Below are 14305 nucleotides of genomic sequence, written 5' to 3'. Positions count from 1 at the left end.
TGAGAAAAAGTCATTTGAAAATTTAAAAATAAAATCTCATAGGTTTATACTACAGTAAACCCATCCCTTCTTTATGCCCCTAAAATATCCCTAAATATACCACAGTACACAAAAGATTGATGACCCCACAAGAGATTTTAGTCTAAAATAATATGAAACCCTTAGTAAATCTGACAAGCAGTCTGAGTTGTCTTCTTTAGACGGTTTGACTGGATTTGGTCTGACTTGTCTCTGGGACAAGTTGTTCACATAACTTATAACATCTCATAAACGTCGATTTATGAATCTGTTTTATGACCTCGTTTCATTCATAAAACAAAAATCATATTTGGCAAGATAGGTTAAAATTACCCCCAACTTAGATATAGAACTTTATTTCCTCTATCATAGAGATTTGTGTTTGGGATGAAAATTTCAGGAAATCAATTTTCGGCTCTCCCTTGACACCATTTGCGAGTATGGTCTTGAGGAAACAATGATAGTCCGTCGGAAGGGGACGATAAATGGCTGACCCGTGTTAAGAGAGAGCCATATCTCTTGCACGTTAAAGACACCCTTGTAGATTTCGAAAAAGAGTAGGCTAATGCCGCTACAAGGCAGCACTCGCACCCGCAAAGTGGAGAGGGATTAATATAAGTTGCAAAACTTGTTTCCCAATCCACTCTAAATAAATATGTTTAAACTAATAGAGATTTGTTGGACATGAACAATATTCCTGTGCATTTTGCCATTTGGGAAAAATAAACGACTTGTTATTACAGATTTTCAGCAATGAAATATTTCATACAATTGTTTGGACATCTTAGCCAAAAGCACAGGGGATAATGCACTACATAAGGATTTCTATTGAGCACTACTTCCTACATGTATGTGTAACTTCAAAACTTTTGGGTGGTTCAATGATAATTTAAGGTTTTTGTGGTCATATTTTTAGTATTCCAGAATTAAAAGTTTGAAAAAAGCGCCAAATTACTTATAAATAACATAATTGCCAGCTAGATAATAACAACGAAACCTATTTTAGCATTCATTGGGTAGAACACAAATCTAAGGTGCTCACATAAGGCAGCTTAACTGCCTAAAAATCTTGATGTTTTTCATATTTAGGGTTAGTCATATTTAAGGAATAACAGTACTGTAGTTGAAGAGTTGCCACCATCAATTGTAGATTTGACGGTCGCAAATGCAGTTTTACTGGCGACGCATAGCGGAGACAGTAAAACAGAGATTTGAGACCGTCAAATCAAAATTGACGGTGACAACTCTTCAACTACAGTACTGTTATTCCGATTCTAATGCATTACAAAAAGAAAAATACAATAAAACTTGTCTAAATATGTCAAATAAAAAAATCCACGAAACTTCATGAATGATTTTGGCACAAAGACGTCATGGCTAAATGCGACGTCATACAAATGAAAACTTACAAACTGGACGTTATTACGTTTCCTGTACGCTTCAAATTCAGATAAAATTACATTAAAACGGCAATTTCGAGATAGGTGTTGTTTTATTTTCAATTATATAGAAGTAATCGAAAACATTTGTTGATAAATCAATTCAAAATGGCGGGTCCCTCCTTAGTTACGCCAGGTCAACTGTGGATTTGACAGCAACTTTTAGCCAATTAAAAAATTGTTACATCCAAATTGCATTAGAATAATATTTCTAGACCCTATGCATGTCCAAACAGTACGTGTCAATTTGAAATAGTTATCAAACATTTAATTATATAACTACCTCCAGCTCCCTTTCTTCTTCTTCCTCTGGTTCCTGCAGGGTTGTCTCCCTTTCAACATCACTGGGATTATGTGTCTCCTATAAAATAAAACCATCGATGAACATAACAGCTGACCTGTATTTGTTTCATTAACACCTGCCTTACTCTAATAATCCAGTTGTTATATTAAGTCTTAGAGCATTAAAATCTCAGTAGGCATGACTCATTAAAGACGACTATTTATTATAAGACGGTGCTGTATTATTGGGGTAAGCTCCTATATCCTCCAATCATGGCCATGGTCATTTATAACTTTTGAAAAATATTTAAAAATTACAATTTCTAATCCTTATATACTAAAAGATGCCCGCAAAATCCCAGTACAATTAGGCAAGTGTTGAAACAAAGAGTACCAAAGGTGCCTGTGTTTACACATTAAAAGAGGGATGGGTCAGGATGTATTATTGAACCTCTTTTATCTATTGAAATCTCTAGATATTTGTGTATAGAGAGTAAGAAAGAAGGAGAGACAATAAGAAGGTCAAATTATTTACTTGTATGTTTTTCATATTTCATTAAAACAATAGTCTTTTGTTGTTATATTCTTGAAACCCTGTAACACTTTAGTCAGGTGGTGCTGAAAGGGTGATGTAAAATCCTCAGTATTAAAAAAATAATTAAAAACACAAAAAAAATAATAAATAATAAAACAAGAGGCTCAAGAGCCTGAATCGCTCACCTTAATTCTTTTGGTTAAATCTCTCAATGATTATTTTGGCTTTTCAATTTATTTAAATGTTTTTTTGGATCGTCCTATTTTCTTCAAAAGCCAAAAAAAATAATCATTTTCTCCTATGTTCTATTTTAGCCATAGAAGCTATGTTTCTTGACATACAAGGAAATAAAATATAAAATTTATACTAGATACTCTGAAACTTATTTAGCCTAAGTTTGGCTGAAATTGATACAGCAGTTTCAAAGGAGAAGATTTTTTAAAGTAAGTCAACATGAACAAATTGTGAAAAAAGTCTTTAAAGGGCAATAACTCCTTAAGGGGTCAATTGACAATTTTGGTCAAATTGACTGAATTGAAGATCTTACTTTGCTGAACATTATTGCTGTTTACAGTTTATTTCTATCTATAATTATATTCAAGATAATAAACAAAAACAGCAAAATTTCCTTAAAATTATCAATTCAGGGGCAGCAACCCAACAACAGATTGTCTGATTCATCTGAAAATTTCAGGGCAGATAGATCTTGACCTGATAAACAATGTTACCCACGTCAGATTTGCTCTAAATGCTTTGGTTTTTAAGTTATAAGTCAAAAACTGCATTTGCCCCCTATGTTCTATTTTTAGCAATGGCGACCATGTTTGTTGATAGATCACAACTTCGGATACAATTTACAAACTAGATACCAAAAGGAACATTCAGTTAAAGTTTGGAAGTATTTGGCCCAGTAGCTTCAGAGGAGAAGATTTTTGTAAAAGATTACTAAGATTTACGAAAAATGGTTAAAAATTGACTATAAAGGGCAATAACTCCTAAAGGGGTCAACTGACCATTTCTGTCATTTGACTTATTTGTAAATCTTACTTTGCTGAACATTATTCCTGTTTACAGTTTATCTCTATCTATAATAATATTCAAGATAATAACCAAAAACAGCAAAATTTTGTTAAAATTACCAATTCAGGGGCAGCAACCCAACAACGGGTTGTCTGATTCATCTGAAAATTTCAGGGCAGATAGATCTTGACCTGATAAACAATATTACCCACGTCAGATTTGCTCTGAATGCTTTGGTTTTTGAGTTATAAGTCAAAAACTGCATTTGACCCCTATGTTCTATTTTTAGCAATGGCGACCATGTTTGTTGATAGATCACAACTTTGGATACAATTTACAAACTAGATACCATAAGGAACATTCAGTTAAAGTTTGGAAGTATTTGGCCCAGTAGCTTCAGAGGAGAAGATTTTTGTAAAAGATAACTAAGATTTACAAAAAATGGTTAAAAATTGGCTATAAAGGGCAATAACTCCTAAAGGGGTCAACTGACCATTTCCGTCATGTTGACTTATTTGTAAATCTTACTTTGCTGAACATTATTCCTGTTAACAGTTTATCTCTATCTATAATAATATTCAAGATAATAACCAAAAACAGCAAAATTTCATTAAAATTACCAATTCTGGGGCAGCAACCCACCAACGGGTTGTCTGATTCATCTGAAAATTTCAGGGCAGATAGATCTTGACCTGATAAACAATATTACCCCATGTCAGATTTGCTCTAAATGCTATGGTTTTTGAGTTATAAGCCAAAAACTGCATTTGACCCCTATGCTCTATTTTTAGCAATGGCGACCATGTTTGTTGATAGATCAAAACTTTGGATACAAATTATAAATTAGATACCCTAAGGAACATTCAGTTAAAGTTTGAAAGTATTTGGCCCAGTAGTTTCAGAGGAGAAGATTCTTGAAATAGTTTACGACGACAGACGACGGACGACGACGGACGCCAAGTGATGGCATAAGCTCACTTGTCCCTTCGGGACAGGTGAGCTAAAAAAGGGTAAAACATACAGATATATTGTTTTTTTAATTATTTTACATTGATTATTATTGTTAATAGTAATATTCTGGTATCTTTTAACTGTTTAAAACCAAAATTGTTCATAAAAATGTTCAGGTAAATTCTTGCATGATCCTTAAAATATAAAATCATTTTTTTGTGAAAAAAAACCCTTTAAATTTGACACTACAGGTCAAATTCTTCTCAAATTGATATTGAAGTACATGTAAATTACATACCCACCATTAATTAGAATAAAAGCAAAATGGAGATAAACATTAGATAAAATCTTTATCTTGATAAAACACATGTAAAAGTTAATGTCAAGTTCAAATACATGTAAACGTCCAAATAATTAACTTTTAAATTTTAACATTATGAAAGAAATAGAGACCTAGATGATAAAATCTTTAAGATCTGATTTCAATTTTGTATTTAATACAACAACATATTAATTTGCCAAATATTGATATCTAGAGAAACCTGTATTTAATGAAAATATCTTATCAAAGTAAAGTCCTCGAGGTCAACATGGCCAATTAATTCTAATATTAAAAACTGTAATGAAACTGAACACTATATATATATATATCACTTAACAATAATGTTCAAATGAAATTGTATGGTCAAGAATGCTAGGGGCTTCATCCTATCTTATACCCTGACCAGTCATTATGTCACGGTCTTGAACACAGCCTGGACATATTTATCAGATAATTATTAATTTTGTTGATTTATATTTTTCGTTAAATTATCATTAAAAGAAGAGACCCCTATTTTTGTTATCTAACAGAGATTTTCAGACTCCCCTACTGTGATAGTCCTGGTAAACTTTAACATTTAATAAACAAGAGATATTTACAAAATATAATTTGCCCTGTCGATCAACTTCTTTAATTTTACACTATTTGATTAGAGAAAAAAAATTATTTCTATATTAAACAAAATTAATTAAAAATAACAAAGGTACAGTGGTCTAATTTAATACCAATGAGACAACTATCCACAGGACACTAAATGACAAAGAAATTAACAACAATAGGTCACTGAACAGCCTTCAACAATGAACAAAGTCTGATAACTAACAGCTGATCATTAATGACTGTAAAGAAATAAAACAGAGAGTGGGCATGACCAGGCCCTTAGCCAGGAATTTCCAAGAGGGGGTTCGTTGAACTCACAATCTCGACTTTAACAGACACAATTCAAACAGAACATTGACTTTAACAGTGCTTAATTGTTTTCGACCCCCCGAACCCCCTGGCTACGGGTATGATGGCACCAAGAACTTCTACAAAACAGGGCAGGGTGTAAAGAACAACACTCACCAGAAATCTCCTGCAGCAAACTTATATAAAAAAGAAGATTTGGTATGATTGCCAATGAGACAACTATCCACAAGAAACCAAATGACACAGAAATTTACAACTTTAGGTCACTGCACAGCCATTAATAGATATAGGAAGATGTGGTGTGAGTGCCAATGAGACAACTCTCCATCCAATGCCTATACTGCATCGTCAGCCATATAAGGCCCCAAAATGACAAATGTTACACAAATCAAACGATAAAAATGAATGGTCTCATTCAAAACAAATATAAAACGCACCAACTAACTATACGGATAATACCTACTGAATTACAAGCTCCTGACTAATGGGACAGTCACAGACACAAACATACAGAATGTGGCTGCAGGGTTAAACATGTTAGCAGGATCCAAACCCCTACCCCAGGGACAGTGGTGTTATACATGTTAGCAGGACCCCTAGCCCTACCCTGGCACACAGGTGTTATACATGTTAGCAGGATCCCTACCCCTACCCCAGGGACAGTGGTGTTATACATGTTAGCAGGACCCCTAGCCCTACCCTGGCACAGTGGTGTTATACATGTTAGCAGGATCCCTACCCCTACCCTGGCACAGTGGTGTTATACATGCTAGCAGGACCCCTAGCCCTACCCTGGCACAGTGGTGTTATACATGTTAGCAGGATCCCTACCCCTACCCCAGGGACAGTGGTGTTATACATGTTAGCAGGACCCCTACCCCTACCCTGGCACAGTGGTGTTATACATGCTAGCAGGACCCCTAGCCCTACCCTGGCACAGTGGTGTTATACATGTTAGCAGGATCCCTACCCCTACCCCAGGGACAGTGGTGTTATACATGTTAGCAGGACCCCTACCCCTACCCTGGCACAGTGGTGTTATACATGCTAGCAGGACCCCTAGCCCTACCCTGGCACAGTGGTGTTATACATGTTAGCAGGATCCCTACCCCTACCCTGGCACAGTGGTGTTATACATGCTAGCAGGACCCCTAGCCCTACCCTGGCACAGTGGTGTTATACATGTTAGCAGGATCCCTACCTCTACCCTGGCACAGTGGTGTTATACATGTTAGCAGGATCCCTACCTCTACCCCAGGGACAGTGGTGTTATACATGTTATCAGGACCTCTACCCCTACCCTGGCACAGTGGTGTTATACATGTTAGCAGGACCCCTAGCCCTACCCTGACTCAGGTGGTGTTATACATGTTAGCAGGATCCCTACCCCTACCCTGGGACAGTGGCATTATACATGTTACTTACATATTCTCGGTCTTTCAATAGATGTTCCAGTTCATTTAATTCTTTTGCTATTCTGGCATTTCCTACAAATGGAATGTAAAGTTCTTTTCAATCCTCAACTTGCAATTTATATCTATCTGCTTTCGATGACAATCCAACAGATATTGAATGAGTTAAATTTCATTTATTTCAATCAATGGAATTACTATAAACATAGACATATATATACTAAGTGCCAATGAAAACGCAACACTTTTGTTTTTCAAAAAAAACTTACAATTTTTATTTTATTTATATTAGAACTTTGTATAGTCATGATAGTTGGTTTAAAATGACTTTTGAGACAATTGACGACAACTTTACGGTTGAGTGATTTTTGGAACAAATTCGAAGTAAGGACTATTTTGAACGGACATCAACAGAGTTCACCGCTTTTCAACATAAGCACCATTTTCACGATTTTGTCATTTAAAGCTTGGCTAATGTCATGAATTTTCCCGCCCTTATTGTAAGGAAACTGCAATAAACATTTGAGTAAATGCCAGGACTTTCTGACAACCAGCAACATGCAGTTTTGGGCATGATCCAATGAAGCCTATCACTGCATACAATTACGAGAAGACTGAAGTTGTTGCCTCTACAATAACCCAAATCATCAACAAATTCAACCAAAATGATCATTTAATGATAAGCGACATCCCGGGTACAAAAAGCAAGAAACGCTCAGCCAGACCGATACATTTAGTCTTAAACATATTTGATATTGACTCTGATTGGTGTACAAAGGTCACGAGAGTTCAATGGTGGTCACAATAGATCCTTAAGAGCAATTTCAGTAAAGCACCATTGTGCAGAAATTGTTAAAAAGCACCAAAGTCTTTTTTAGTGACATCTAAACGGCCGTAAGGCGTAAATATCAAATTCTGTTAGTGTAGACCAAAAATCATTCATTGTGTACCAAAAACCGTCAGTGGTGGTTTCATAGACATGTGGCACCCATCTTGACCAAAAGTCACGTGTTTCGCCCGATTTTGGTCCGATAGACCAAATTTTGCATCAGATTGGACATGGTTTAGACAATGAAAACCACCACCAATATCCTAAAGTCAGCTTGAGTTTGATATGCGGAACAAGTGGAACAACATTTCTCGAGATCACATTAAGCCTCCGGGATGATTAGTTCTACGGCGCTATCGAGATTGCACTGCACAACGGGGTTGTAACATGTTTTGTTAGGACTGTGAGTTGATGATTCGACATTGGATGTTTCGTTTACCTATAGCGTCTGAAAGATGACAATGAGACATTTTTGTTTGATATCGATCTATTGTTAGAATTGTCAATTTTCAAGAACAATTTATTTTGAAAGATTATCATTTCTAATATAAATTTTATTTTTGAAAAACCAAGTGTTGCGTTTTCATTGGCACTCAGTATACATATATGTCTCTGCTATAAACTTGATAGAAAATAGAAGATTAATAGAATAGTTATCAAAGGTACCAGGATTATAATTTAGTACGCCAGACGCGCGTAGAAAATTTTATTTTAAATCAGGGTTACATAATATTACAAATATAAGCTCTGAAGACCTTCTAGGTGACATTAATAACAACACATACAACATACTGTAAATTCAGATATTATTGTAAGGATTTTATTGATGTGAATAATAAGACTGGATGAGTATTGCTATAATATGATCTCCCATTCTGACAGCTGAAACATAGATCTGTATGCAGATTTTTTTTAAATCGCATTATAATTAAACTCACATTTTTGTCCATTCTTGAAAAATCACAATAATAAATGTACACAATAATTTCTAAATTTACAGTCTATGACACATCAGAGACATATAATATAATGTGTAAATAAATATGTTCTACTTAGACTATTATCTATATACCAACATTCATCTTAGACATACAAAGTAAGAGGGCGGAGGACCATTTTCTGGACTTCGGGATTGGATGTTTTTACGCTCAGGATTTTGGGATTTCCTTTATTCAAATTTCGGGATGTCAGGATTGCTTTTTTTAATTTGGCACCTCAGGATTTCATGTTTTTAAAGCCCAGGATTTTGGGATCAGGACCTATCCAACCTCCCCACTCAAAAAGTATGTAAGGAAGGAAGTAAGACACAGTTCAAAGAGTTGATACAGACCATCTCAACAAGATTGATTTTCTTGCTTGAGCCGGTCGGGCAACACTGAGAAAAGCAATTGAGTTGAGATGACCAATGATACATCTATTTATCGTTATTTTACCTATTTCGTAAAGTGCCAGGATGTTCGAAAAAACGATGAGTAAATAAACAGTAATTTACCACCGTCGCTTGAATTACATTAAAATCAGTGATTAAGACTCTGCAAAAATGGTAGAACTTAATTGGTTCAGGAACATATATATTAACTACTGTTCCCAGATTGGTTACAGTAATCCAAGAACATGCACAGTCAACATTTCCTACGACTTCAAACAAATACAGACACGTTAAAATACAGTTTTATTCCAAATACCATTAAATACTGGAACCTACTACCACCGGATATATTCACCAAAATTCAGACAGCAGAAGAACCAGCTAAAACCTTTACTGGCTTTAGTGAAATTGTAAGGGGGGGCCCAACTTAAGTAAATAACTTGACGCACGCGCGGTGTATTAATATCCTTGGATGTATCACCGTAAACCTATCAAGATCAAGATCCAGTTCCTTCTTTGTAACTTGGATCTGGGAACAGTATATCTAAGCAATATATATAGGTTCCTGCTTGGATGCAACAAACCAAAAATATGGCGGGACTTTTATAAGCCCTGAAACACGGACGGTTATGCCGTTTTCAATTCCGGAATGATGTCGATCAATGAATGATTTACGGCGGAAATGCATTAGTATTACGGTTTTCATAGAGTTTACTCCCTGAGAGCTCAGTGGATTATATTCTATACCAGATCCTATTTCACTCAGATCAGCTGTTTAAAGATTAATTTAATACGTGTAAACACTCTTTCAAAACCATAGGTTATTAGATTATTTGTCTTGCCAATGACACAGTAGATCCTCTTGTGTTAAAAATGTTCTCTTGGGAATCACAGGCACTTGTCTCAGAAAAAAAATCCTTTATACCTTATATTAGGCATACTAGGGGGAAAATTTGAGACAAGTGCCTGTGTTGGAACTATAAAAAGTGACTTCATACAGTGACACATTTTCAGGCTCTCTCAATGCTTTGTTCGCTATGTATCTCTTTTTACTATTTTTATTAAGGCCTTAGCTTTAAAAATGTGAGATACATAGAGCGTAAAACATTGAGGATGTGTGGTATAGGGGTAAACAAAGTGGGTATGAGGGATCATATAAAGGCAAAAATTAGGATCTGGAAAAGAGGGGTAAATGAAGAAAAAATTACAGCAAAATAAGACGTGGTATGTTTAATTTGGTTGTCCACCAAAGGTCAAGGACTATATATGAATAACTAACTTAGACAATGATCACCGTACAGCCTTCAAAGACGAGCAAACCCTAACCGAACGCTAACATTATATGCTCTGTAAAAAGCCTCAGATACATTAATGTGAAAAGATGCAACAGAGAAAACAAAAATCCAGAGTCAAGACATACAACCACTGGTCGTAAGGTCAGTTTGGACATCCAAAAATGTAATGTTCTCAACGCTAAACCGTTTGAAGTTTTGAAAAAAAATAAAGGTACGCTATTTTTTTTTGTCAATTACGATTTGTTATTCAAATTATCAGGATGCAAATTAGAAACTGTACTACGCCGAGTGTATTTAGGGCAGTATAAGCGTCACGTACACTAAAAAATCGTTACGGAAATCCAGAATATTTTAAGAAAGTTATTAAAATTTAACAAAAAAAATTATGACAGAGTGAATTTAAATGCGAACTAGCAGAAAAACTATGTCCATTCATTAGTAAAATACGGATAAACAGGATTTGTTTTCAACACAATTTACTTCTGGATACTATTCTTGTGTTGATAAAGAAGCTTCTCTCCAAGATTGGTAGAAATGCAGGATAATTTTAGGAAGTTATTGTAATTTCAAAAATTTTAACCACAGAGTGAATATGTGTGACCGCCGTCGCCAACGACGACGGTAGAATGTAGGATTGCTATGTCTCGCTTTTGCGACAAAAGTCAACAACACCGGAGGATGTACGTATTACAACCGAGTCTTTATGATGCCCATTTCCACCCGGTTTCAATGGCGCCCAACGTGGGGTTCGAAAAAAAAAATCACTCAGATTAAGATAAGAGTTACACCTCAATATTTACAACGGCTAATTTATAATATTGGACCTTAGATAACTTTAAGAGTAAATGTTATTGTTGTCGGAATTTCGAAAACTTTAATTGAGGGAAATAATTTAAAATCTGGCAAGTAAATGTTTATTTTTAATCAGATTTTTTCCTTTTATAATTTTAAAAACTGAATCGTATTTTTCTTGGCTAACGGCTATTGATGGTCAGTACTAAAGTCATTTAAAAACATTAATGTCTCTGAAAAGTAAAGTGGCATTACGTTATCTGAAATTACAATAATATTACTTTTAATTCTATACCCCTCCTTAATATAGGTTTACAATCCGCTTATATTACAGTTTCGTTGTTGACATTAACGGTTGTTAAAGAGGTGGTGGGAAAAAGCACGCGTCGTTGGGCTCCGTCAACACCATCTATACATGGGAAATTAAAAATATATGTCAGTCTCAGGAATATTTAAATTGCAATAATTTTATACATAGGCAGTTACTCTCAAAATTTAGACTAAGTGATCATTCCCTAGGCACTGAATTAGGAAGGTACAGAAACATTCCAAGAGCACAAAGATTAACTTGAAAATGTTGAGTCCTAGATGACGAATTTCATTTCTTTTTGTATTGTGACATTAACATATCATTGTGTTCTAATCTTTTTGCTTATCTAAAAGACTACTTCGTTTCCGATTGCTATTGGGCCATTCCAGTTAATGTCTGCTAAAGGGGGATGGGATGGATGGTCCTTTCTGAGGTGTGTAAAATTTATACCTCTTATACGCAAAAACCTTCTGAGGGTCTTGCAGCAGTAAATAGTTTGCAAGGTAAAAATAGTAATTACATCTTAGGGTTACAAAAATGCCTATGTCAGTTCTTATGGGTGCTTTTGTATCTAAACAGTTTCGTATCATACAGTATCTGGTATCGAAAATACACTAACTAGTCATATATTATGTACTTAATGAAAGTTTACCAGGGATGGAAGGTATCTTCTGACAGGTTGAAGTGTCAGTCAAATTCTGATGGGTCATTTCCCCCCATGAAAGCCAATCCACCCAATATGAACAGAAACTCTCTACATCTGATAGGTCTTAATTTTTTAGATCTGATAGGTAGTTTTTCATGATATTTTTTATGATAGTATACGCTTAAAAAAAATCTCCTCATCCGTCCCCATCTGTCAGAAATTAACTGGAATGGTCCATTGTAATACCACGGAATTTGTTATAGTGTACAGTGGATTTGTTATAGTGTACAGTGGATTTGTTATAGTGTACAGTGGATTTGTTATAGTTTACAGGGAACTTGTTATAGTGTACAGGGAATTTGTTATAGTGTACAGTGGATTTGTTATAGTGTACAGGGAATTTGTTATAGTGTACAGTGGATTTGTTATAGTGTACAGGGAATTTGTTATAGTTTACAGGGAATTTGTTATAATGTACAGGGAATTTGTTATAGTGTACAGTGGATTTGTTATAGTTTACAGGGAACTTGTTATAGTGTACAGTGGATTTGTTATAGTGTACAGGGAATTTGTTATAGTGTACAGTGGATTTGTTATAGTTTACAGGGAATTTGTTATAATGTACAGGGAATTTGTTATAGTGTACAGTGGATTTGTTATAGTGTACAGTGGATTTGTTATAGTGTACAGTGGATTTGTTATAGTTTACAGGGAACTTGTTATAGTGTACAGGGAATTTGTTATAGTGTACAGTGGATTTGTTATAGTGTACATGTAGTGGATTTTGATCTGTATAACCTTTTGTATCTGTCGTACTAATACCTGGATATACATAGAATCTATATATAGGGTGTGAATAATACCGCAGCTATACTAGCAACTTTTAGACCAAAACGTTTGTTTTGTAATCGGAGAGCACATGGTTCTATTGCAAAATCGGCTGTCTTTGGGACCTTCGTGTTACAAGAAGTACTCAGTCGGTTAGACCGCTGCCTTGTTACACAGAGGTATCGGATTTGAGTCCCGGAGGAGACAAACTGATTTCGTACGTAGAATCGTGTTCCCCCGGTTACATTTTGCGCCAAACTAAAAAAGTTACGTTTGCACCAAACTAAAAAAAATCTCGGTGGTTATAAAGGAAATATAGCTAGGGTTTGTGTACTAGATACTTCATGGTATGGTGACTCTTGCTTCCCTTTATTAATAAATGTTTAGTGAGCCCAATTATTTGTTTCGTCTTTCTATATTTATCATTGGTCAGCCGTATGCAGTTGGGCTAAGGAAGTACTTCGTTGGGTTGGTCACTTAAAGCGCTGCCTTGTAACACAGAGGTTCCGGAGGAGACAAGATTTTTTATAATGATCGTTTACCCAAGCTTTTTATTAAGATTGACATCTTCAAACAATAAATATAGGCAAACTTAAACCTGTAAATATTATAGTTGAATGCAATTGGATTTTATCTAACTCACTATTGTACAATATATACACAAAGCAAGCAAGCTAACAAAAGTCTTGCTCTACATGCATTAGGAATTTAACTGTAATTGAGTAAAAGTTCACTACTAAATCATTTTACTTACGTGAGTACTGTTGTGGAATCTCTCTCGATGTAGTCGAACAAATCGTCCAAAATACCAACACACAAAACAACGTAATTTTCATTTTGAAAATTATAAAGACACGAGAAGTATTAACTGGTCAAACAGTTAATGTCTTGTTTTTTCTCGTCGTATGTTATATATCTGTAGAGCTCTGTCCTGTCTATGACTAGGTTTCTACAACTTCTGTTTTATATACCCCGGAACCATTCACCCGTGCGCTCGTATTTTCCCCGAAGCTCTCGTTACCAAATAATCATGACGTAGTGGGCGACTTTAATACATAAACAAAGGTTCATTTATCGAGATATAGTATGTCATCGACAAAAATAATAACAAAAGAGCTTTTTAATTTTCATCTCTTAACAAGTAATTTCACTTACAGGTATTAAAACAGGGTAAAATCTGGGGTCTTAAATCTAATCAAAACATATTGTAAATTAAACAACGTATTTACGTGTTGATTGCCTTTTAAAATTCAACCGTAATGTATGTTCATATGCGTATGTGCTATAAATTTGAATAACATTGTCAAGTTCAGAGTCATGCGTATGAAAACGACATCGCAACATTAGC

The 14305-nt window shown here is 35.1% G+C and overlaps 1 protein-coding gene across 3 annotated transcripts in view; it reads right to left on the bottom strand.

The window, feature by feature from the left end:
* Window positions 1-13941, bottom strand: part of LOC134720545 (MAM and LDL-receptor class A domain-containing protein 1-like) — a 117755-nt gene extending 103814 nt beyond the window's left edge. For all 3 annotated transcript variants that reach the window (XM_063582856.1, XM_063582858.1, XM_063582857.1), the window contains exons 1-3: window positions 13712-13941; window positions 6902-6963; window positions 1741-1818 (exon numbers count right to left, since the gene is read on the bottom strand). In XM_063582856.1, the coding sequence (XP_063438926.1) occupies window positions 1741-1818; window positions 6902-6963; window positions 13712-13793 (222 nt within the window). In that variant the 5' untranslated portion in view covers window positions 13794-13941. The remainder of the gene's footprint in view (window positions 1-1740; window positions 1819-6901; window positions 6964-13711) is intronic.
* Between the last annotated feature and the right edge of the window lie 364 nt (window positions 13942-14305).

Source organism: Mytilus trossulus, chromosome 6, assembly GCF_036588685.1.
Source record: "Mytilus trossulus isolate FHL-02 chromosome 6, PNRI_Mtr1.1.1.hap1, whole genome shotgun sequence".
In the NCBI taxonomy this organism is placed as follows: Eukaryota; Metazoa; Mollusca; class Bivalvia; order Mytilida; family Mytilidae; genus Mytilus; species Mytilus trossulus.
This window is presented reverse-complemented; position numbering and strand designations above follow the sequence as displayed.